General features: G+C 40.4%; 1 protein-coding gene across 1 annotated transcript in view; it reads right to left on the reverse strand.

Annotated features, from left to right (window-relative positions):
• The window catches only part of LOC122797184 (cyclic nucleotide-binding domain-containing protein 2-like), a 605,654-nt gene that overhangs the window by 232,667 nt on the left and 347,561 nt on the right, over positions 1–25,426 (reverse strand). Inside the window, exons 8-9 of the mRNA XM_044066007.1 lie at positions 21,243–21,354; positions 2,406–2,550 (exon numbers count right to left, since the gene is read on the reverse strand). Coding sequence (XP_043921942.1) covers positions 2,406–2,550; positions 21,243–21,354 — 257 coding nt within the window. The remainder of the gene's footprint in view (positions 1–2,405; positions 2,551–21,242; positions 21,355–25,426) is intronic.

Genomic DNA, 25,426 nt, shown 5'->3' on the forward strand with positions numbered 1-25,426 from the left:
AACATGTGTGTGAGTGTGTGTGCATGCATTGGGGGTTGCAGTGGGTTGCATTGTAAGTGTCAGACAGCAATGAACTGAAATACATGATGTCCATTATTTATTAATTCTTTTGATCACAATCAGAAATGTGAGGTAATCATAATCAATACAACTGTCAATAATTGTTAGACATTATGTGTGTGTGGGGGGTTACAATATATTGCACAATATATGTCTGACAACAATATAATGAAATAGATTATTGTTGCCATTATTTATTTATTCATTTATTTGATCACATTAGACATCTGAGATGCATATAGTCAATAAAGTGGCTGTAACTTGTTGGTATATAAGCAGTCTGTGGGTGAAAGTAATTCACTCTAGCTGGTATTTGATTGCATTTAAACAGTCACTGCTTTAGCTTGGCAGGGTAATATGTGTTTGAGTGAAAAAGGCCAGAATACATTATTTTGACCAATTTTATTATTTTCTTATTTGGTCACAGTCACACATCTGAGTTCTACACAGTCAATAAAGTGTCAGAAATTGGTGGATACTGACACAGGCTATGGATGAAAAATTACTGAGTTCCTCTGTCATTTGATCACAATCAATTAATTAGTGATATGGATTAGGAGAGCTAGTGTGTATGTGCGTGTGTGTGTGCATGTGTGCGTGTGTGTGTAGTTGAGTAAAGAAATACATTACTGTGGCCATTTTTATTTGCTCACAATCAAGCATTTAAGGTGCACTCCATCAATAAAGTGGCTAGAATCACCTCATATGTCAGAAATTGACTCCTTGTAAAAGTAGCACAGACAAAAATTCTGAAGAAGGCTACTACTACTGGAATTCTGATTAGCATGTGCAATAGTGTTTGACCAGTTATTTATACATTGGATCTGCTGTACCACAGTCCTACCCCATTCCAGTTAACTCTACCCATTCATTTGCTTCCTGCAGTCCTCGCCTTGCTTTGAGGTCATTAGCAACCATCAGCCACAGTGCAGAGCTTGTGCATTAGATACATTAAACTGGGAGTAAGTCATGAAGGTAATGAACAAGTATGGGCCCAAATGGAATTTTATGAATGGTTGCTCTTGCAAGTAATTGGTGATATAACTAGTAGGTGTAATAAATTAGCCACATATGGGAAAATCTAACAGTACATTACAAGAGACAAAATAAAAGATTCGTAATAGTTCTGTAAATATGATTCCAAATAAGTTATCATCATCTAAATTTCTATTTATAAAGCTAGTTAAGGATAATATGGCTGTTGTGGTTTGTCCATGATAGAATCACTGCTATATTTATTGCTGAATAAGGAAAACTTAAATACATGTCTTTCAGCTGATTTGTAAACACATTTGAGTAGTTTGGACGGAGTGAGATAGAATGACATGGAATTGTAGCTGGATTTAGTAGACAGGGTACCATGTTTAGCAAGGGGTATGACCTGCTTTGTTGAAGATGTGGGTAATAGGAAATTCACCCCAGGGATCACTTCTGTGGTTCTGCTTGACAGGGGCACAGGAAAATAATTTTCTTGAGTGGCGAAAGCCAGAGTACCTTTTTGGCTAAGCTTGTATAGGCCCTAGGGCCAATAGCCTAGTACCTACCTATGAAGTTTTACCAGTAGAAATAAAAATGCTAAAATGTGGCTGAAAGAAATGACAATAAAATTATTTTAGGACTTTTTGAAACAAGGCATAGGCAATCTGTGTCAGGTTGCCATTGAGAAGACTTATGAAGAACATTTGTGGGATGCAGTAAAAGGAAATGGACCAAAACTGTTTTTGAGGAGCTTGTGGGAGTAAACAAGACAGAAGAGAAACTAAGTGAGACATTTTCTAAAGACATCTGCTAAGATGTTTAGATCAGAACACATTGCCCCACTAAAGTGTAAATTTAGTGTTGTTGCTTAGATATCTATGTATTGAAATCAATCTTAGTAAGAAAGTCTTGGGGCTATTAAAGTTGGATGCCTGCCTAGATATGAAATAGCGAGCTTTGAGGGAGCTTAGTAATATCATTTAACCAATTTTTGTAAAGTTGTTTTTTCTAATGCCATCACCCAAATGCTCTAAACACTGCAGAGAAAGTTTATTCCTAAAGTGTATAGCTTGGAAGTGTATGACTTGCAGTACACCACACTAGCTGTCCACAGTAAATGGATCATTGGATTAGCTGGACAACCAACTCTACAAATACAATAAACAGAATTCACTTTTTATATATAATCAGAGAAATAAGCATGCCAGTGGCTAAGAACTATAAACCAAGAGCTGAAGTGATAATTCTGAGCTGACATAGCCATTAATTCAGATGTGGCAACCAGGAGTACATATACTGTTCATTTTACTATAGAACCAGAAAGGAAACTAATCAGAGGTACGTTAGAGAAGTCTGTGTTACTCAGCTTTTCATTTTGCAGCTTTGAAGTCCTAGAAAAAGATGAAGATTTTCTGTTGATGCTAGAATCCCTTCTTCTGTTCTTCATGTTGGGTGATGGAGATTGTGAACTTCGGAACTTCAGCAATGTCTTGTTTTGAAACTCTTCACTATCTGCAGCATTTTAAAAAAGTGAATCAGTAAGTCTCAAAATGCATTTTACTGGTTAATGTTTATTTGCTAGAGTTACATGGCAAGATATTACTATATTTTTCCAGCACTTACCCTCCATTTCATTACCTCAGAAATTACTGTAAAATGCCCTTCATAATCTCAGTAAGTGTTCACAATGATTTACCTAAAAATGACTGTTGAGCTCAGGATAAAATGTTTTTCCTTACTGATATGGTGCTATTTTTAAAGTATTAATTTTGGGATACAGCATCATATCAGGTTCAGGTCATATTAACTGAATTGGTCTCATTATGCTGTCCACATTACAACTATTATGCATGCATTTCAAATTCTAGTTCTGCTACACTGGTATATCTTCCTATATTTGATGAAAGCAAATATTAGAGCATAAAATCAGTTCCAGTGGCACGGCAAATAACACATTTGCCTTTGGTGAAGGCCAGTGATTCTATTCCCACCCCAGGTGTATGGATTAATTTTCAGTGCGGATGCTGTAGTGCAGAATAAAGGGGGTTCTGCACTCCTGAGTGTACAGTCCTTCAGATGAGACATTAAACCAAGATCTCATTTGTCCTAGGGCACCTATTGAAAAGAGTAAGGAAATTACTCAATGCTCGGGCCAAATTTCCACTAGTAGTACAAATATGACCTCAGGCCTTCCCTAAAAAGAAGTCACTACCCTAGTGGAACTAAGCTGATATACAAGATAAAAATGTATTTGTATCTCTGTGTGTGTACATGTGTGTATGTATGAATGTGTGTGTGTGTGTGTGTGTGTGTGTGTGTGTGTGTGTGTGTGTGTGTGTGTGTGTGTGTGTGTGTGTGTGTGCACGCGCACGTGTGTGTAGAACTATGCCTGAGGAGTGGAGAAAAAGTGTTTTGGTACCTATCTTTAAGAATAAGGGTGATGTGCAGTGCTGCAATAACTACAGAGGGATAAAATTGATCAGTCACAGCTTGAAGTTATGGGAAAGAGTAGTGGAAGCTAGGTTAAGAAGGGAGGTGATGATTAGTGATCAGCAGTATGGTTTCATGCCAGGAAAGAGCATAACAGATGCAATATTTGCTCTGAGAGTTGTTGGAGAAATACAGAGAAGGTCAGAAGGAGTTGCATTGTGCCTTTGTGGACTTAGAGAAAGCATATGACAGGGCACCTAGAGAGGAGTTGTGGTATTGTATAAGGAAGTCGGGAGTGGCAGAGAAGTATGTAAGAGTGGTACAGGATATGTACGAGGGTAGTGTGACATTGGTGAGGACTGCGGTGGGAGTGACAGATACGTTTAAGGTGGAGGTGGGATTACATCAAGGATCAGCTCTGAGCCCTTTCTTATTTGCAGTAGTGATGGACAGGTTGACAGATGAAATCAGACAGGAGGCCCCGTGGACTATGATGTTTGCAGATGACATTGTGATATGTATTTAGAGTAGGGACCAGGTTGAGGAGACCCTGGAGAGATGGAGATATGCTTTAGAGAGGAGAGGAATGAAGGTCAGCAGGGCTAAAACAGAATATATGTGTGTAAATGTGAGGGAGGGTAGAGGAATGGTGAGGATGCAGGGAGTAGAGTTGGTAAAGGTGAATGAGTTTAAGTACTTGGGATCAACAGTTCAGAGTAATGGTGAGTGTGGAAGAGAGGTGAAGAAGAGAGTATAGGCAGGGAGGAATGGGTAGAGAAGAGTGTCAGGAATGATTTGTGACAGACGGGTACCAGTAAGAGTGAAAGGGAAGGTCTACAAGAGGTTAGTGAGACCAGCTATGTTATATGGGTTGGAGACGGTGGCACTGACGAAAAGGCAGGAGTCAGAGCTGGATGTGGCAGACTTAAAGATGTTAAGATTTGCACTGGGCAATATTAAAAACAGGTTCCTTGAATAGAACCACATTGGGTAATAAAGATACATTGGAGAAGGATTGCCATACTAATATCCCATTGTATATTATCAAATTTGATGATTGTTTCAAGGAAATAGAAAATATCATTAAGAGAAATTGGGACTTCTTTGTCAGTGATAAAATTGGGAGACAAATCTTTAATGGACCAATAAAATTCGTATATAAGAAGAGTCCTTCTTTCAAAAATATATTAGAAAGTAAAAGAAATATTGAAAAATATAAAAATAGAAAAGAAGGAAATTTTAAATGTGGAACATGTAGCACATGTAGTTATATACACCAATCAGGTACAGAAATAATGATTAATGGGTGTAACATTAGGATATATGGACATTATAATTGTTTAACAAAAAATGTAGTATATATAGCTTTATGTCAGCAATGTAAAGCCTTTTACGTTGGAAAAACGAAAAGGAAATTTAGAGAGCGAATCAAAGAACATCTATTGGATATACAGCACCATAAAAGTAGTAATGCTCTGGCAAGACACATTATAGAACATAATGATCATAAATTTAAATTCATGGTTATTAATCAAATTACACAGGATCCACAAGGTAGGATAACTATGTATCATTTAGACATGGAAGAATTAAAATGGCAGATTTATTTAAATTCATGTATACCCCCGGGAATAAATGAATATATGACCATCATGCCATTATTGAAACTTAATAGAATATATAACAAATAATACATGGTATCCATCAAAACGTTACATATATACATGTACAATTATATATGTTAATATACATGTATAATATGTACTTAAACAAACAATATCCATTTGTTTATTTTATTTCAAAATTATTTTTATTTCATTATTTTTTATATATATATAATCATACTTTGAACACATTATATTAATTTACAAGTGACATATACTTGAATGGTTGATTTAATAACAAAAATTGGATTGCATATCATATGTTTATAAAAATATATATTAATTGCACTTATATGGATAAAAATTTTACATCATTAACTTATTATAATATATTTGTTCATATTGGTTGTATTCATGGTATACTAATCATACATCTCTATTTTATATACATTATTTCATATACCATACATTAATAGGAATATAGTGTATGTATAAGGAATATCTTACAATATATATATATGTTCCAGTTGGATGTGTTAGATAGGTATATTCACATTTTAAACAAGTATACATTATTAAAATAATATGAAATTAGTTACACATTATATAGGGTTTAATACGTGTATGTATAAAAGTAAGCATTTTTTAAAAAATTATATTTAATTTATGAACAAATTGATTAATTGTATATTTAATCAGTAGTTTTTAAGCGTTTACATACATATAATTCCTTTGGAGTATATGTATATGAGTTAGAAATGCATAATGTTTTGTGTTGTACACGCTGATTTTTACTAAAGCCATTTCCTTTTTAAAAGTTTATTGTGGGAAAGATTGGCTATTAATTAAGCAATTATTCAATATTAGACGATGTATAAAATGGGTGAGTGTAAATGATAGTATGTATTCTGAAGAAGTTCGGAAGGACGAAACCTAGGTCAATAAAGAAGCGTTTGCAGTAGAGTTCGTGTGGTGGCTTTTGTGGAGTTGGTTGGAACTTACAAGTTACAAGTTAAGATTTTTTATACATCGAGTCTGTTTTCATCTCCTTATTGGCAAAATCGGCCTCACCTTGCTATTTATCATCAAGTTGCACTGGGAGTGACTAGGATGGACAGGATTAGGAATCAGTATATTAGAGGGTCAGCTCAGGTTGGGCAGTTTGGAGACAAAGTAAGAGAGGCGAGATTGCGTTGGTTTGGACATGTGCTGAGGAGGGATGCTGGGTATATTGGGAAAAGGATGCTAAGGATGGAGCTGCCAGGTAAGAGGAAAAGAGGAAGGCCTAAGATAAGGTTTATGGATGTGGTGAGAGAGGACATGCAGGCGGTTGGTGTGAAAGAGCATGATGCAGAGGACAGGAAGAAATGGAAACAGAAGATCTGTTGTGGCGACCCCTAACGGGAACAGCCGAAAGAAGATGATGATTTTATATATATATATATATATATATATATATATATATATATATATATATATGGGTCCCCTTCACATTGTCACTTCAAAATGCCGAAATTCATATGACAATGCTGAACTGGCATCTCCGTATAGTGCAAAATGGCAATATTTCCATTCCTGGACTGTAGTGCGATCTCATAGTTGGTATATTTAAGTTACAGGGGGTGTGGGGGGGACAGAGCCCCGCATGGGGGTTGCAGGGGTGCGTGCCCCCCTGCTAGCTGTGTTTAGGTATTTGTTGTTTTTTTGTTTTGGTTTTCATATGTTCGACATTTCAAGTGTTGATCATATGGTCTTGGCCATATGAATTTCGACATTGCGAACTGTCGAACATATGAAGTAGATCCATATATATATATATATATATATATATATATATATATATATATATATATATATATATATATATATTGTGTGTGTGTGTGTGTCTGTGTGTCTGTGTGTGTATGTGCATGTTGAATATATATGCTCGCATTTCATTTACATGATCATGTAGAAAATTCATCGAACAGAAAAAAAGTCAGTACAACTGAGCAAGTATCAGGTGATCACACATTACCAGCTTTTTTTCTGTGTGAGATTGCAAAACAGTGGGTAGCGGAGAATTTATCCTTTCCCCACTGTAATGCGATCTCAGAGCTGGTATATATATATATATATATATATATATATATATATATATATATATATATATATATATATACATACATATAATTAGCAGGGGGTATGAGGAGTGCAGTGTTTTTTTGTTTTTTATCAATATTGCTTTTGTTTCAACAGCTTTGCTCAATGTTTTAACAACTGATTTCTTGTGTATTACACCAAGTCCCATATATATATATATATATATATATATATATATATATATATATGGGTCCCTATCAAAACAATGAAAGGCGACAACACTGAACTGCAAAACATCAAGACCAGAATGCCAGAAGTGCAAAATAATAAAACTCAGCAACAATGAAACCTGGAACATCAAATGTGCACACATCAAAGGTAAAAGCAGAGAACATCACAGACAAAATCTTTTGCAAGGGGCAAGCCCCTCCACCCCCCCCCACACCCCCTGCTAATCAAATATATCACCTCTGAAATAACACTGCAGCTGGAAATGTGCAAGATCCCAAACACAGCTGCACCACACTCTCACATAATAACTCACCTGCCTGGTTCATTGTTTGGGATTTTGTTGTTGTCGGGTTTGTTATTTTGCACTTTCAGTATTCCGGTCTTGATGTTTTTCAGTTAGGTGTTGTGGTCTTTCGTGGTTTTGTTAAGGACCCATAAATATGTGTATATATATATATATATATATATACAGAGAGAGAGATGGGGAGGGGGGGATTATGTTATGACTGGCCTAAATGTCAAGTGCAAAGTATGACAAAACATTTTTAACATGCATATTAATGTAAGCCCTAAACACTAAAACTACTAAATATCACAAAAGGAACGTACCTTCTTTTTGCAGTCTTATTACCAAAACCCTTTTGTAACACTAATGCCTTCTTTCAACAGTGGAACAGTTACAGAAAGAGTTTTTTTAAGGTAAGCTGTAGGGCTCGGTTTAGGGGCAGGGTTAGGATTAAGGGTAACAGGCATCCCATGTTAGTAATGACTGCTAACCCTAACTCTAACCTCTGTACACAAAACACACACACACATATGCATGCACATATACACATTAATGAACCTATAGGAAATTTCTGCCTATTCCTATTTAGCATAAGACAGGCTCTGTTACAGGTTGAAATAGTCAAGAAGAGTGGTTTGCTATAACTTTTTCCCTGGAAAGTACATGAGTTCAGAAGCAAGAGTTCACTTTAAACTAATCCACTTGATGGTCTTCTTAAGTGTGGTCGTACTGATTTCTTATATAGTAGCTACCCTGGATCACTAGCATCAGATCTCTTTACATAATTGTATGAAGAGGAAATTCAAAAAACAAACCAACTATTCAGTGACTACTAAATGTTGGGCTGTCATAGCGACCCCCTCCTTCCAGTTCTTTATAGGTATCTCTGATCTTTGTAGGTAACTATTTGTCATCTGAAAAGGAAGGGACAAATAGAGAAACATAAAATGATCGTGTGGTGATTAATTAGGGGAAAATAGCATGACGGGATCATGGAATATATTTAAGGTGATCACTAGAAAAAAATTATAAAAGCAGTAGGGATGTTTCTTTTGGTAAAAAAGTCCATCAGCAAGATTTCTGCTTAAGGTCAGCGCAGGAATCCAACTACCAGAGATACTTGTTCAGGTATTTAGAATTGTAGGAGAAGACTACAATCAAAGAAGTTGGGAAGTGTGGAATGTCACATTTGACTATCACTGAGGATGCTCCCTGGCACCTAGCTCAGTTGGTGTTTCAGTGGCATACATGGTGTATGGCCAGCCCTTATCCAATGGGCAGCTGAATAGTATAATGCTCAGATATGCACTGGCAAGCCCTTATCCAATGGGCAGCTGAATAGTATAATGAATAGTATAATGCTCAGATATGCACTGGCCAGCCCTTATCCAATGGGCAGCTGAATAGTATAATGCTCAGATATGCACTGGCCAGCCCTTATCCAGTGGGCAGCTGAATGGTATAATGCTCAGATATGCACTGGGTGAAATTCTTTGTGAGACAGAGTGCCAGTGCTGCAGTGCAATGTATTTGGTGCAGTTTATAGTGTATCTGGTTTGAATAAGATCCTTCAGCTTTCTTTAAATTTTAAATTTAAAGTTCTGCTACATTAACAAATGTCATCATCCTCGTGTCATTTTCCCTTCTGAGTAAGTTAGTAATGTGCACAAACAGATAATATAAATAAAACAGGGAATAAGCAACACTGTTAAAATTCACAAGAAGACATTGGACTAAAATTAACCTATTACTGCTATTTCACGTCTGTGTTTATGTCCTGATTCTGTCAAGGTACAAACAGAGCACTGATTTGCCACCAGGGCTGTGCTTAGGAGCTCATGAGAATAGTTACACTGTACCATGCTCTAAGTGTGCATTTCTCCAGTTACAGGGTCAGTGTGAAACTCATCAGTGTTAATTCATGCGCAGACTACCTCTCAACCTCTTAGAGCAAGAAATCTGGACAAAGTCATCAATAATGGGGGAACAAAGGCCAAAAATAGGGATACTTTTTAAATATTGATCTTACAAACTTAGAACATTGATAGAATAACGAGTTTTGCATTAGCATGAATTTTCTGAAGGGTATAAAGTCTGAAACTCAAATGTCTGTCATTATTTTCTGACTTCAGCCCTCAATAACTTGTCAATGATTTGCCAGAAAACCACGATTTTATGAGAAGCAGACCAAAAATATGAGGCAAAAATCTGGACATTCTGTGAAAATCTCTACAGTACACAAATGGTCAGTGGTGAATACTGGAATGTCATGTCCTGTGAGTAAACACTTTTCAAATACAGAAGACATTCAGAAAATGATAAAAATCAATTTCTGAATGAGGTCTTTATTAACAGAATTTACACAGGAGTGACTATTATAGTATTACAAATTTCTGCTCACCATACCCCATAACCACTGAAACACTTTTTTTTTTGTTTTCTTTTGACTTGGCGGCATTCAGATTATCAGCCACTAGCTAACCAATTGACCCATTCATTCCTGATTAATGGGGTGAGACTCAAGTAGGAGAGACCATCATTCAGGCAGCTATCTGGGTGGTTTGGGTTTTTTTTTTTTGCTTACTAACCATGACTTACAGCAAGCACTCAGACAAGTTCCAGGAGAAAATATGCAGTGGGCTGATTGTAAAGGTCATCCTGCTCACTTCCAGAAATGCATAGCTTCAAGCAGCCACACTTACCCACCCAGGAAACACTCATGCCAGGAAACACAAGCAATAGTTTTTCCATTTCCACCGAAAGGAATCACACCCACTCATGTGTCACTGAGTGCATGGCAGAGGCGAACAGGAGATGCTAACTGAATCAATCACAGTCACCTGTGTCACAGTAAGGGCTCCACCTCTCCGCACCAACCATTAAGCCAGGCCTGAAATACTTTGTTTCATTAATTTCTTTGTTAAGTGGGTAAGTGGACTTGTCCTTCTCAGATCATATTCAGTTACTACCTGGGCTATATATCTATGTCTATATATGTCTGTATATCTATATGTAGCTAGATACACACACACACACACACTCACACACACACACACACACACACACACACACACACACACACACACACACACACACACACACACCACACACACACATATACATACATGCAAACACATATACGGCTGCAATTCACTCTGTCAAATACTCACTTCATCGACAGAGTTCACTGCTGTCTGTATATATTAAAAGCACACACTAACAAGTGCAGGAATTTACAAAAGGAGGAACACTGAGTGTTCCTTTTTTTGAATGGGCATAATGGTTAAGGTCTTCACCTGGAGTACACAAGATACAAAGTTCGATCCTGACCTCAGGCCAATGCCTGTTTGGAGTTTGCATGTTCTCCCTGTGTCTCTGTGGGGGTTCTTTCCACCTCCAAGAAACATGCTAAGTGTTTCCATCTCAAACTCACCAATGAATGGAGCTGTAAGCAGCAACACAGACTCTACATGGTGCCCTATAGGGGGATGAGTTGTACAGATCAACTGTTTTGGGCATCTACTGTGGTGTGCAGTATTCTCAAGATAGGAGAAGACAGATCACAGTCTGTGTGCCATGGTAGGGCTAGCCACTTGATGGTTTAAAATATGGCTCTAGGTGATTCAGTCATTTATTTGCCGGTGATAAGTGGGTTGAGGACCCAGCCTACTTCGACCTATGCCATGGATCCAGGCTAACAGTGGGAGGGATGTATGCACCCCTATTGGTCACTGTGTGTCCACCATAAAGTCCAGCTGCCCTGGGTCAATAAGCTACTGGTTGGCCAGTATCTAGTTACCCAGCCGGGGTTACCTGGGACAGCTCTGTTGAGTGAAAGCTGGACATAAAACCAATTAACCTGTCAAACATGAACTGAGATTTGCTACACTTAATATAGGCTCACTGACAGGATGCAGCTTGGATATGGAAGACATGATGACATGGAGGAGCCTGGACATCCTATGTATCTAAGAGATAAGATGGAAGGCAGTGCAGTGAAGACACTTGGCCTGGTTTCCAGAGTCTACTACTGAGAAGAAGGACAAGCTAGAAATGGTGTGGGAATTATGCTGAGAGTGGAGCTTCAGAAGGCAGTAAGGGATATCATCAGAATTAGTGACAGATTCATGGCAATCAGACTCCAGTGTAATGATAGGACAGTATTCATAATCTCAGCCTATGCCCCACAGCTGGGTTGTGATAGTCAGGAAAAATGTGCATTCCGACAGCAGCTGCAGGACCTAATAGATAAGGCAGGACAACATGAATTGGTGTTGATAATGGGTGACTTGAATGCACATATAGCAAAAGGCAGAACATGATATGAGGACTGCCTGGGTCCACATGGATGGGGCAATAGGAATAAAGGAGAGGCCATTCTAGACTGCTGTCTGGCAAATGGCTTGATGGTAGCCAACACATGCTTCAGAAAGACAGGCAGTCACAAGATGACATACAAAAGTGGCCAACTCGCAACTCAGGTAGCCTTCTTCCTAGTAATGGAGTAGAATCAATGATTGCAAAGTCATCCCCAGTGAAACAGTCAGCCAAGAACATAATCCACTGGTTGCCACAATCAGCTGCAAGCAGTGGTCAAAGAAGAGTCTAAGGTCAACAGAGATCAGGCTGAAGATTTGGAAGGCAACTGGAGAGAAAGTGCAACAGTTCAAGGAATTACTCAGGGTTCTAGTACCACAAGGGGAGGAGGAAATAGGTGGAGCTGAAGAAGAATGGCAGCATGTCAAAACAGCAAGTGTGAGGATTACAGAACTGATATGTGGCCAAGCCAGGTATGGAAATAAAGTACATAAGGAAAGCTGGTGGTGGAATGCAGAAATCCAGGAAGTCATCAAAGGAAAGAAGGAGTGCAGGAATAAGTGGGATATGGAAAAGACCATCCAGGTTAGGAAGGAGTTGAAACTATATTAGGCTGTATGGCAAAGACAGAAAGATAAAGATAGTCAGACACTCTTCATAAGGGATGCCAGCAACAACCTGCTCAGTAGTCCACAGGACATCAAAGGCAGATGGAAGGAGTATTTCCAGCAGCTTCTGAATGAAGAAAACCCTACAGAAGCTCTACTACCCCAGACACAGCCTATGATGAGAGAAAGAGGACCCCACCCTAGAAGAAGTAAGAATCGCACTAAGGAAAATGATGTCAGGGAAAACAGCAGGCTCAGGTGAGGTCACATGAGATATGATCAAGATGTTGTGTGAGATAGGGGTGAAGTGGCTTCTGGGGGTACTTATAATAGTGTGGAAAGAAAGGCATATCCTAAACGACTGGAGAATAAGCATGCTAGTGCCAGCATACAAGAACAAAGGGGACATCCACAACTTTGGGCAGTACAGAGGCATCAAACTCCTGTCACATCACATGAAAGTTCTGGAGAGGGTGACTGATAAATGGATACGCAGAGTAGTCGAATGTAAGATAGAAGATGAGCAGTTCGGATTCGGATCAGGATGCAGCGCAATTGACCCAATGTTTGCAGTGAGATGGATAGCTGGGAAAAAGCTAGAGATGAGGAAGGAGTCCAACTGAGCATTCCTAGACTTGGAGAAAGCATATGACAGGGTCCCAAGAAATCTGATTTGGGAAATACTGCAGTGGTTCAAAGTCCCACAAACATTGGTAGAATTAGTGTGGGCTATGTACAAGGACCCAATGACTCGAGTACAAACAGTGTTCGGACTCACAGAATGGTTCCCAGTGGGAGTGGTTGTGCACCAGGGTTCAGCTCTGAATCCCCTGATGTCCATACTGGTGATGGACTACATTAGCAAACAGGTTGGAGGGGACAGATCAACAGGGTTGCTCTATGCAGATGATGTAGCATTACAGGCAGATTCTGACCAAGAACTTCAGTGAAGTATAAGGGAATGGAGTGCAAAACTGAAGGCACATGGGATGAAACTAAGCCGAGAGTTGACAGTGGTAATGGCAGCAAATTGGGGAATCAGAAAAAGCAGACAACTGAGACAGAAGGGAAGATAGTGGAACAAGTTGATAGTCTCAAGTATCTGGGAGGCATTGTTAAGAAGGAAAATCTGAATGAAGAGGTCAAAGCTAGAATCAGAGGGTTTGCAGCCAACTGGTATTGAGTCTCGGGTGCAGTGAATGACAGAAGAATGCCAAAGAAGCTGTAAAGTAAGATGTATAAGACAGTGGTGCGACAGTACTACTGTATGGTACAGAAACTTGGGCAATAAAGGTAGAGCAGATGAGGAAGCTAGAGGTGATGGAAATTAAGTGCCTAAGAAGGATGGTAGGATCCACACTGTGGAACAGATGAAGAAATGAGGACATAAGAGCAGAAGCCAAAGTAGTCCCAATTGCAGAAATGATTAGAGAACAGATTACAGTGGTTCACACACATGCAGAAACGCAGAAGACATCTGGTGAAAATTTGGGACAGACAGGAAGAAAGTAAGAGGAAATGAGGATGTCCAGCAAAGAGGTAGATGGATTGTGGGGAGAAGATCTGTCACAGTTAGGTGTGAGTGGAAAAGAAGGCAGGAGTGTGGCACTGAATCAAGAGAGATGGTGACAGTTAACATGATATCCCGACTTCATGTACAAAAATGGGACAAATGGGTCTGATGATGATGATGATGATGATGAATGATGCTTGCATTCACAGTAAGTAGGAATATGTATTAATGGCAAAAGTTTAGAATATACCAAAAGTTTTGTCATTAGGAATGGGAGTGTGGATGAGTATTTGTGACTAAGGGATAGGGAAGGGGACATATTTAGTTATGCATGTGCGGGTATGAATGCATCTATGTATATGTATGTTGCTGCTTGTGAAGTGTGTGTGAATGTCTGGTTTAGAGGTACTGTTAGGGACTCAGGTTTTCATAAGGTAATGTGTATGGTTAGGATAGGTCAGGAACAGATATAGGGTTAGTATAGGTAAGTAAGGAGGTATGGGGGGAAGAAATGTAAAATATTAATACCGAGGGTCAGTTCTGATGTCAAAAGCTCTCAGTATTAAATACAGCATAATGGGACAGGGATGTAAAGAACTTTAGTGATAATATTACAATCTATAGTGAAAATTGGGGAAAAAAAAGTATAATGAATCTGACGAAAGTGTCAGACTGAAAATTAGTTGTCATATTAAATAGGGAAAAGTGAAAGTTTGCCAAGAGTAATCTGTAATTTACACTAGCTAAGAATGGAATGCCACTAGATACTAGGAAAATAAACGTAGTGGACAATATGAAACATCAACCGATACAAGACAGGTAGAAATCATCTGGTCATTGCCAGTTCCAGTAGCAGTTTTATTAAAACATTTAGCACAGTTCTGCACTGCTGCTATGTAAAGCGAGATACGGGACTAACATGGATAAATTACAGATACAGAATCAGATCCATATCTAATGCCGGAAAGACATATAGCCAGATATCAAAGGAAGCTCAAACCACCATTTGTACATGTGAGCATTTTATACATACACTTTGGAAAAGACTTTACATTAATCACAGGTGGCAAACTGTTAGGAGCCACACTTAATAAACCCAAATCAAAGCCTTTACCACTATCCCTTCTTTTTCCTCCATTCCCACTGACCTTTTTTCCCCTCTATCCCCTCCTCACACACAGACACACACACACACACACACGCACACACACACACACCAAGATCAAGGCAAAGTCATTTAGCACTTCCCGGAATTAAAACACTATTAATGTAACACATTGCATTTAAGTTACCTGGCACTTGCTCACTAAAGCAATTATATAAGTCAGCACTAAAAAATTAAAAGCACTACACCCTCACAAACTCCCCTTGAGTACCTTGTTCCCCACTGGCCCTTATTTTCAATTATAAAGGAATTCCCAATACTATTCTAGCATGTCCAAAGGTCAGTTGTCAATCTCCTCTCCGGTCCAGCTGGTGAATCTGGGAATCTTGAGGCAATGTTACAACTGCCTCATGTACACAGACAACCCTCTCCTCCTCCCAACAAATTCCAACACATGTGAGAGATGCAACCATATAGCCAAACTGGAGGCTAAGCTCTCTCAACTCAGTACTGGCGTAACCAGTCAGGAGGAGAAGGAAACCACACTCACTACAATTCCAGACTCACATAGACCTACCATGACAGCAAACCAAACACATAAACACACAAAAACATACTTGGAGGCTCTAAATAAAAATCTGCCTAAGCAGCAGAGACCTCCAAAGCAGACACCCAAGCAACCGCTACCCCAAAACAAAACACGTACAACACATAGCTCACAAAGCCAGTGTGCCGAACAGTCACAGCCCTTAAGGCTAAACAACACACCTGATACACTTGTAATAGGTGACTCTATCAGGCACACTGACTTCCCGCTCACCAGGCTGAACAAGGAGAATGTCACGGTGAGCTGCCTGTCGGGCGCTAGGATCTGCCACATAACACAAGCACTCAGGTCACTCCAAGGCAAGTACAAATATGACTCGGTCATTGTCCATGCTGGTGTGAATGACCTGAGATGTACCTCCCTGGACGACATGAAAAGAGACATAGAGGAGCTCTCTGAGCATGTAGCCCAGGCCGGTATGACCCTGACCTTGAGTAGCATCTTACCCTCACCAAGAATGATGCCACAATATGAAGACAAGATGATCAATTTCAACAATTGGCTTAAGTATTGGTGTCATTCAAAGGGGATCCAATGCCTGTCAGCCTGGGATGACATGCTCGACAAGCCATGATGCTTTGCTAGGGACGGCTTGCACCTGTCACCCCTGGGCTTTCGGATATTGGCAAAGGCTCTTGTCACCCCCATAGTGCCTTTTTTAGGCAAGGCTCAAAAGACAAACCCACCTCCATAGGTATCACAAGGGATAAGAAACTAAGAGTAATGCTACTCAATGCTAGAAGTCTAAACCTCAAGATGCACGCACTCAAAACTCTCCTTAGCATGGAGAACATCGATATCTGTGCAGTAACAGAAACCTGGTTCAAGGCTCCGAGAGCACCCCAGCACTACCAGGTTATACCTCATACCATGCTTTTCGCCCCAAAACTTGGACAGAACCACAAAGGAGGGGAGTATCAATATTATCAAAGATACCCACACCTCCAGGTTGGTGGCACAGCACGAAGCATCAGAGACTATCCATGTGCAACTAACAGTGGGTAAAACTGCCTTCCAGTTTATAGCCTGCTACGGACCACCCTCCCTAACCCAGGAACCCCACTCGGCCTTCCTGAGAACACTGGAAAATATGAAGTTCTCTCCAAACACCATTATATTGGGCGACTTCAACTACCCAAACATAGACTGGGAGCATTACTCTAGCTCCAACACCCTAGCCCAAAGGTTCCTAGAATTTATAAACTCAAATGCTGTGGAACAACTTGTTACCACTCCCACAAGAGGGGAAAACATACTGGACCTGATCATCACCAACATGGGGACTCTATGCTCCAGACCAGAAGTGTATCCCTCACTGGTAAGATCAGACCATAAACTAATCTCACTGGATATTCACATCCCGACCCCATCCCCTGCCCAGAAAACCACAGTGAAAAACTTCTCTAAAGCAAATTTCACACTCCTCAAAACCGAGGTGTAATCCTTCAAAGCCCCCGAGCCTGTGGAAAATACGACCCAGACCACAGAATCCTTTATAAACGCATTCTATGAACACCTTCAGGAATGTATGGATCATGCAATCCCAAATAAAACCAAGACCCAATCCTCCAAAGGTAGACGTCATGTCTGGTGGACCCCAGCCATAAACAAACTATACAACAGAAGGAGGAAGCTACTACACGATAGAGCAAAATCCCAAAAAGGGAAGGCATCTCTGATCAGTATTAGCAAAAAACTACAGGCACTCATAAAATCGTCTAAGGCCAGCTTCGAGAGAAAAATTGCACAGGACACTAAGGATAATCACAAGGCTTTCTTTAGTTATGTTAGGAACCTGGGTGGGAATTCCCAGATATGCTCAGAATTACTCCAAAATGACAAAAAATACATTGAACCCACAGACATTGCCAACATCCTAGCTGACAGGTTCAGTGCAAACTCCCCCCCCCTCCCCACCAAAAGGGAAAATATCTATCCCAGCAGAGTGCTGCCCCCCTGACATCACAGATGCTCAGGTAAGTGCCGCCCTCTCCAAAGCAAAAAACACACCATCAATGGGACCAGACAGTGCCCCGGGCTGCGTCCTACATGAACTCCAAGAAGAGCTAAACCCAAACATAAAATTACTGTTCAATCTCAGTCTTACTATAGGATATGTACCCAAAGAGTGGCGTACAGCAACAGTGGTCCCTCTCCACAAAGGTGGTGCCTCAACGGATCCTGGAAACTATCGCTCAATAAGCCTGACTAGCTTGGTCTGCAAAGCTATGGAAAGGATCATCATGGACCTCATAAGTAAAGATATTGGGGACCTACAGACACTGGATCCTACCCAGTTCGGCTTTGTTAAGGGCAGATCCTGCCTCTTAAACCTGGTTGATTTCTTTGAAACAGTCACCAAGGCCATTGACGAGGGGAAGGTGGTCCACACAGCCTACCTGGACCTCACAAAAGCCTTCAATACAATACCCCACTTGGGCATTATAGATAAGCTTACCAGATTAAATATAAACCCCTATGTCACTAGATGGGTTGCAAACTGGCTCAAGGACAGAACACACATGGTTAGAATTGCTGGAGCCATGTCAGACTCCAAACCAGTTACATGTGGCATCCCACAAGGCTCAGTCCTAGGACCTCTCTTGTTCGGTATATATTTCTCGGAGGTACAGGCCAACATGGAAGGACTGTGGTTGACCAAGTTCACAGATGACTGCAAACTGGGCGCCATAATCGACTCTCCAGCCGACACAAGCATCCTCCAAAAGGGCCTCATAGAAACAGACAACTGGTGCCAGAGCCATGGCCTCAAGCTAAATGCCAAAAAGTGTATAGTCATCCCCTTTGGCAAAAACAAACTGCCCACAAATTACCACATAGGTGGTAATCCATTAAGTACAAAAGAAGTAATTAGGAACCTGGGGACCCAAGTTGATAGCAATCTCTCATTTGACAACCAAGTGGCCAAAGTGGTTAGAAAAACATTTTATATAGCCCACCTAATCATGAAAGGATTCACATCTAGATCAGGGGAGGTCATCGTGCCTCTTTACTCATCCCTCATCAGGCCCATAATTGAGTACAATGCCCCTTTTGGGATGTACCTTACCAGACACCTGCAGCAACTGGAAAGACCCCAAAAGTACCTCAACAAGAGGATCAAAGGGCTCAAACAGATGCCATATGCTGCCCGGTTAAAGAAACACCAGCTCTACTCAGTGGCATATCGCCTGCTCAGAGGCGATCTGTGCCTGACGTATAAAGCCATGTCCAACACGGAATTAATGGACATGCTGCACCTCAGAAAATCCAAATCCCATCGAGCTACGTGCTCCAGAGACTTGAACCTCAGCACTGAAATAAATAAGACATGCTGGAGGGACAGATTCATAACCCAGAGGCTCCCCTCACTCTTGCATAAAATCCCAGTCTAGGTTAGGCAGAGTCCCTCATTGACTCTCTTCAAGAGGAATCTTGATGAGTGGATGGGAGATCATAGGTTTACCCCAGGTATCACTTCTGTGTCACTGTTAGACAGAGGCACAGTATACTAACCTCGAAAAAGGGCATAGCAAAATTAATTTAAAATGGGTGGCGAAAGCCAAACACACTCTGGCTAGGCTTATAAATGCCCTAGGGCAGATAGCCTAGTATGAACCTATGAACCTATGAACCTATTACTCTGGTTCCTAACAGTAAGGGATTTTTGTGATATATGGTGACAGTGGGGTATGAGAATTTGTCCTTTGCCCCACTGTTGTGCAGTCTGAATGTTAGCATATTTATAGCTGCAGGAGAAATGGATGTTGCAGAAATGCTCATGTGCTTTTTCTTAGGTATATTTTTAATGAAGTTTTGATGTTTTGCCTCCAATTTCTCTAATCTTGATGTAACGTGACATTGATGAGTCAATATGAATTCCTAATCTAGTGGTGTACATGACAGTGTTTTACACTGCTAACAAACATCTGGGAAATTTTTCTCCCTTCGGCTTTTTTTTCCAACAATTTACTTATTTATTTAACATTCCTTTACCGGAAAGTCCGACTTGGAATGAAGCCAATTTTAAGTGGAGGCCTGGGGGAGAAACGCTCCAGATGCATGTCTTTGTAATGTGGGAGGAAATCAGAGAACCCGGAGAAAACCCACACAAACCCAGGGAGGACATGCAGACTCCCCAGAGTTCCTGAGACGGCATGTGCCATATCCCTAACTCTGATCAATGGGCTCTGAAAAGGAATCAATATACAGTGGAGGTCCTATACCATCCTAATCTCAAGTTCTCTTTGCAATGAAAATTATAACATTCATATACTAAGAGCGCAGCTGTTAAAAAGGTCAGAATCTAATAACATGGGCAGAAAGTTCTATTGTGACTGACTGAGTTTGCACGACTACTACAACCATTGTTTTTGGAAGAGCATGGCTATGTGAGAATGAAGATATGTTGTGTCTGCAAAATGACCAAAAACAATTCCACATCACAATGCAGCATGTGGCCATTCATGGTGTTGATGCATCTGCCTGAGTGTATTTTAAAGCTATATTTTTTGAACATTATTCTTTCATTTGAACTTTCAGTCCTCAGGCACTCTCTCCACAAATGGAATAAATGAAAGGATATAGAAAATGGAAAAAGAAGAAGGAAGAACACACGCAGAACATGATGAAGAAGATTAAGAAGAAGGATTCATATAGCACCTCATGCGCATTAATTCTTCTGAATGTTGTAGAAAATGAGACAGCATACACAGATATGTCCCCAAGGAGCCTGGGGTGTTTAGACAAAATACTAAATACCACTGAAAAGCAAACAGTTTATTCTGCACCATTCCTGTTGACCAGTCTAAAATTGAAGGACTGCAGACCAACATGTCTTAAACCATTCAAGACAACTGTCAGGCAATTGTTTCTTAACATGATTATCAATGAAAGCTTTACTGCAGCATAATCTGCATCTTATATTATTATCTTAGTATTAGGTTATAATCTGATAATAAATATTTGAATTGTACCATCATTGTTGTATGTATGTGTGTCATAATATGAGCTTCATACAGTGCAACTTTCCAGACAACATCAGAATCAAAATCACATTTATTGACATACAAGGAATTTGACTCCAGTTTCAGTGACCCTCCAAGTATGAATTACATAAACAACATACATACAACTATTAAGAACAAGACAAAAAAGTAAATATACATATGCATATACATACAAGGGGCAAAGCACAACTCAGTGCAAGAAATACTGAAATAAACTCTGAAAGAAATAGGCATTAACAATATGTAAACAATACAGCAGAATCCTCGGATGCTTGGGAAAAAGAATACCCCAGCCTAATAAGCTGAGAATTACTTCTGCTAAAATATGACTACAACAATGCAAGTTTCCCATTTAGTGCCCTGAGCTATGTAGATACCCTCTGTATCATTGGTAAACTCTCTTCAGTCTTACCTGCTGATATGCTTCTTGTTGGTTTCTCAAGGAAGACTTCCTGTTGCTTGATCCAGCTGTGGTAGGATGCACACTGGCCAAGTTCCACAAGGCGCAGTACATCACACCGACCCTATATGGTCAAGAGAATGGAGATAACATTATTTTATAAATCTCTTGATGAAACCGCCAGTTCAAAGAAGGAAACATATTATCTTATTCCACCATCCTCATTACATATACATGTGAAAGTATAATATCTGTTGTTAGTAATAGCATTGGTCAAGACTACAAATAGTGACAGATTGTATTAATTTTATGAAGGCAGAAATAAGCAACTGGACTGGTATCCCAGAGCAGGATTTGTTAATTGAAAGGACACATCATGTGTATGCTCCAAACCTAGTCAGGCAAAAGCAACCAAGACCTGTATTAGTAAAGATGCAATCCTAGCAGCAGAAAGAGATGATCCTGACAAAATTGTAGCAGAACAGAAAACAGGTAATACAAAAACTGAGAAATTGGAAGCTCTTGTCTATAGATATGGATTGGAAGATACAAACAATATAACTGTTTCACTCCCTTTAATTTTATACATAGATCGGGTGTATTTTTATAAACCAGTGGAGTAGCTGTGGATAGTAATTAATAAAGAGTTGAAGGAATTTATCTGGGAGGGGAAGAGAGAAAAAAGTGGGATAAGTTGATCCTTCCTGAAGAACAAGGTGGTTTATGATTACTTGATTTGAAGGGATATTTTAGATCTACACAGTTAAGGCTCTTATAGATAACACAAGCAGAAAGCTGCAATTCAAACTGGAAAGAAATGATGATAAAGCAGAGAGGAAATTCAAGAAATAAGGAAAGAGTGGGATTTTGGATGCAGACTTTTAAGGAGAATACATTCATAAAGTAGCAGTAAGTATTCTAAGAACTAAGCCAACATGTTCATAGGTTCATATGTTCATAGGTTGGTACTAGGCTATTGGCCCTAGGGCCTGTACAAGCCTAGCCATAACAATTCCCTGGCTATTTCTTCTCAAAATATTTACTTCCCTGGACCCCTGTCTAGCAGGGCGACTGACATGATCCCCAGGGTAAATTTCCTATCTCCCATCCAATCATCAAGGTTCCTTTTGAAGAGGGCCAAGGAGGAGCACTGCTTGACATGTATGGGCAGTCTGTCCCAGAGTATGGGGAGTCTCTGTGTCAGGAACCTATCCCTCCAGCATGTTTTGTTCATTGTGATGACAAGGTTTAAGCCCCTGGATCGTGTGCCTCTGATGGATTGGAATTTCTTTAAGTGTAGCATGTCCAACAGCACTGGGTTTGACATGGCCTTGTATGTTAAGCAGAGATTGTCTCTGCATAGACAATATACGACAGAGTATAGCTAGAGTTTTTTTAGTCAGTCAGCATAAGGCATCTGCTTTAGGCCTGTGATTCTTTTAGTGAGGTGACTTTTCCAGTTGTTGCAGATATCTTGTGAGGTGTATATCAAATGGGGCGTTGTACTCTATGATGTGTCTATTGAGGGATGAGTACAGTGGGACAATGACCTCCTTTTTTCTGGATGAAAAGCCCTTAGTGTCACAAAGAAGGGTTTCCTGACTGCTGTGGCGATGTGATTATCGAAGGTGAGACCATTGTCCACCTGTGTTCCTAAGTCTCTTATCACACTTTCGATGTTTAGTGTACTGCCACCTATGTGGTAATTCATGGGTACATGGTTTTTCCCAAAGGGGATAACTATACACTTCTTGGCATTGAGTTTGAGCCCATGGCTCTGGCACCAAGCATCTGTTTCTGTAAGGCCACATCATTTGGGGATTCAATAATGGCTCCCAGTTTGCAGTCATTTGCAAACTTTGATAGCCAGAGTCCCTTAGTGTTGGCCTGTACTTCAAAGAAGTAGATGCCAAACAAGAGTGGTCCCAGGATTATACTCCACTTGTCAATTGTCTGGAGCTGGATTTGAAGTCAACTACTTTTACAGTGTGGGTTCTGTCAGTAAGCTAGTTGGCAACCCATTGAGTGATGTAAGGATTTATGCCCAGCTTAGTAAGTTTATCTATGATTCCAGAGTGGGAGATGGTGTTGAAGGCCTTGGCAAGGTCCAGATAGGCTGTGTGGACCACCGTACTCTCATCCACGGCTCTGGAGACTGATTCAAAGAAGTCAATCAGGTTCAGGAGACACGATCAGCCCTTCACGAATCCAAACTGGGTGGGGTCCAGTGTTTGAAGGTTGACAATGTCTTTGTTTATAAGTTCCATGATAATACATTCCATGGCCTTGCAGATTAGGCTCATCAAACTGATGAGATGGTAGTTCCCAGGATCCAAGGTGGATCCCCCTTGTGGAGTGGGATGACTGTAGCTGTGCATCACTCAGTGGGCACAAAGCCTGAGGTGAGGCTATGATTAAACATGACACTTAGGTGATGTGCCAGTTCATTTTGTAGTTCATGTAGTACACAGCCCTGGATGTTGTCTGGTCCCATGGATGCTGTATTCATAGCTTTGGAGAGTGCAGCTTTTACCTGGGTGGCTGTGATTACCAGAATTTGGCAATCTTTCAGTATTGAGATAGGCCCTTTATCGGGTGAGAGGGAAGTGAAGTTGGCACTGAATCGATCTGCCAGGATATTGGCAATGTCCTTGGGATCAGTATATTTAATGCCATTCTGTTGTAGCTCGGAGGAGATCTGAACATTGCCATTTAGATTCTTGACATAGCTGTAGAATGCCTTGTGGTTGTCTTTAGAATCTTTGGCAATTTTATTTTCGTAACTAGCTTTGGAGGAATTTATGAAGGATCTCAGCTTCTTACTGAGGCTGGTAAGGGAGTTTTTTGCATCCTGGGATTTTCCTCTTTTCTGCAACAGTTTCTTCCTTCTGTTGTATAGTTTGTTTATGACAGAGGACCACCAGACTGGCTTCCTTTTTTTGAGGGAGAGCACCTTGGTTCTATTTGGGATGGCACGATTCATGCACGACTGGATGTGCTCCTACAGTGCTTTAGTGTAGAATTCAGCAGTTGAACTTTCAGTTCCCATCTGCATGGGTGTCATGAAGTTTTTTACGGATGTTTCCTTACTGGGGGGTGGGGGTGGGATGTGGATGTCAAAGGTAATTAGCTTATGGTCAGCCCTAACCAACGAGGGGGATGACCACTGGTGTTGAGCATCGATTTCCCATGTTGGTAATGACCAGGTCCAGGATATTGGAACCCCTGGTGGGACTATGGATTAGTTGATCCAGGGCATTGGAATTTATGAATTCCAAGAACCGTTGGGTGAAGGTGTTGGTACATGAGTAGTTTTCCCAGTTAATGGCAGGGTAGTTGAAATCACTCAGTATACGGTTGTATCTTAATATTTTCCAGTATGGTTAGAAAGGTGTAGTGAGAATCTTGAGGCATGGTGGGGGGTCCGTAGCAAGCTACAATTTGGATTGCAGTCTTATGTAGTGTTAATTGCACCTGGAGAATTTTGGATGCATTGTGTTGGGCAACTAGCCTGGAAGTGTGAATATCCTTGGTGAATATGGACACTCCACCACATTTAGTGTTTTGGTCCTGGTTTGGTGGCCAAAAAATCTGGTAAGAGTTGTAGCCTGGTATTGCAGAGGTACTCTCTGGAGCCTTGAACCAGGTCTCAGTTACTGCACAGATATCGATGTTCTCCATTTTTAGGAGTGCCTCGAGAGAGTGCATTTTGAGGTTTAGATTTCTAGCATTGAGTAGCATTACCTTCAGATTTTGCATACTTGTACCTGTTACAGTGGTAGTTTTGTCCTTTGAGCCTTGCCTAAAAAAGGCACTATAAGGGTGGCAAGAGCCTTAGCCAGTAACCTGAATCCCAGGGGCGACAGGTGCAGTCCATCTCTGGCAAAGCATTGTGGTTTGTCGATCATATCATCCCAGGCAGACAGATCTCCTTTAAATGACACCAGAAGCTTAGCCAATCGTTGAAGTCAATCATTTTGTCCTCATACTGTGGTATCATCCTGGGAGAAGGCAGGATGCTATTCAGGGCTAGGGTCATACCTGCCTGGGCCACATGATCCGAGAGCTCTTCCATGTCTCTTTGCATGTAGTGCAGGGAGGTACGTCTCAAGTCATTCACTACAACATGGACAATGACAGAATCGTATTTGTACTTGTTGTGGAGTGATGAGTGCATGCGTTATGTGGCAAATCCT

Source organism: Protopterus annectens, chromosome 3.part0, assembly GCF_019279795.1.
Source record: "Protopterus annectens isolate FY-2018-M chromosome 3.part0, PAN1.0, whole genome shotgun sequence".
Lineage (NCBI taxonomy): Eukaryota > Metazoa > Chordata > Ceratodontiformes > Protopteridae > Protopterus > Protopterus annectens.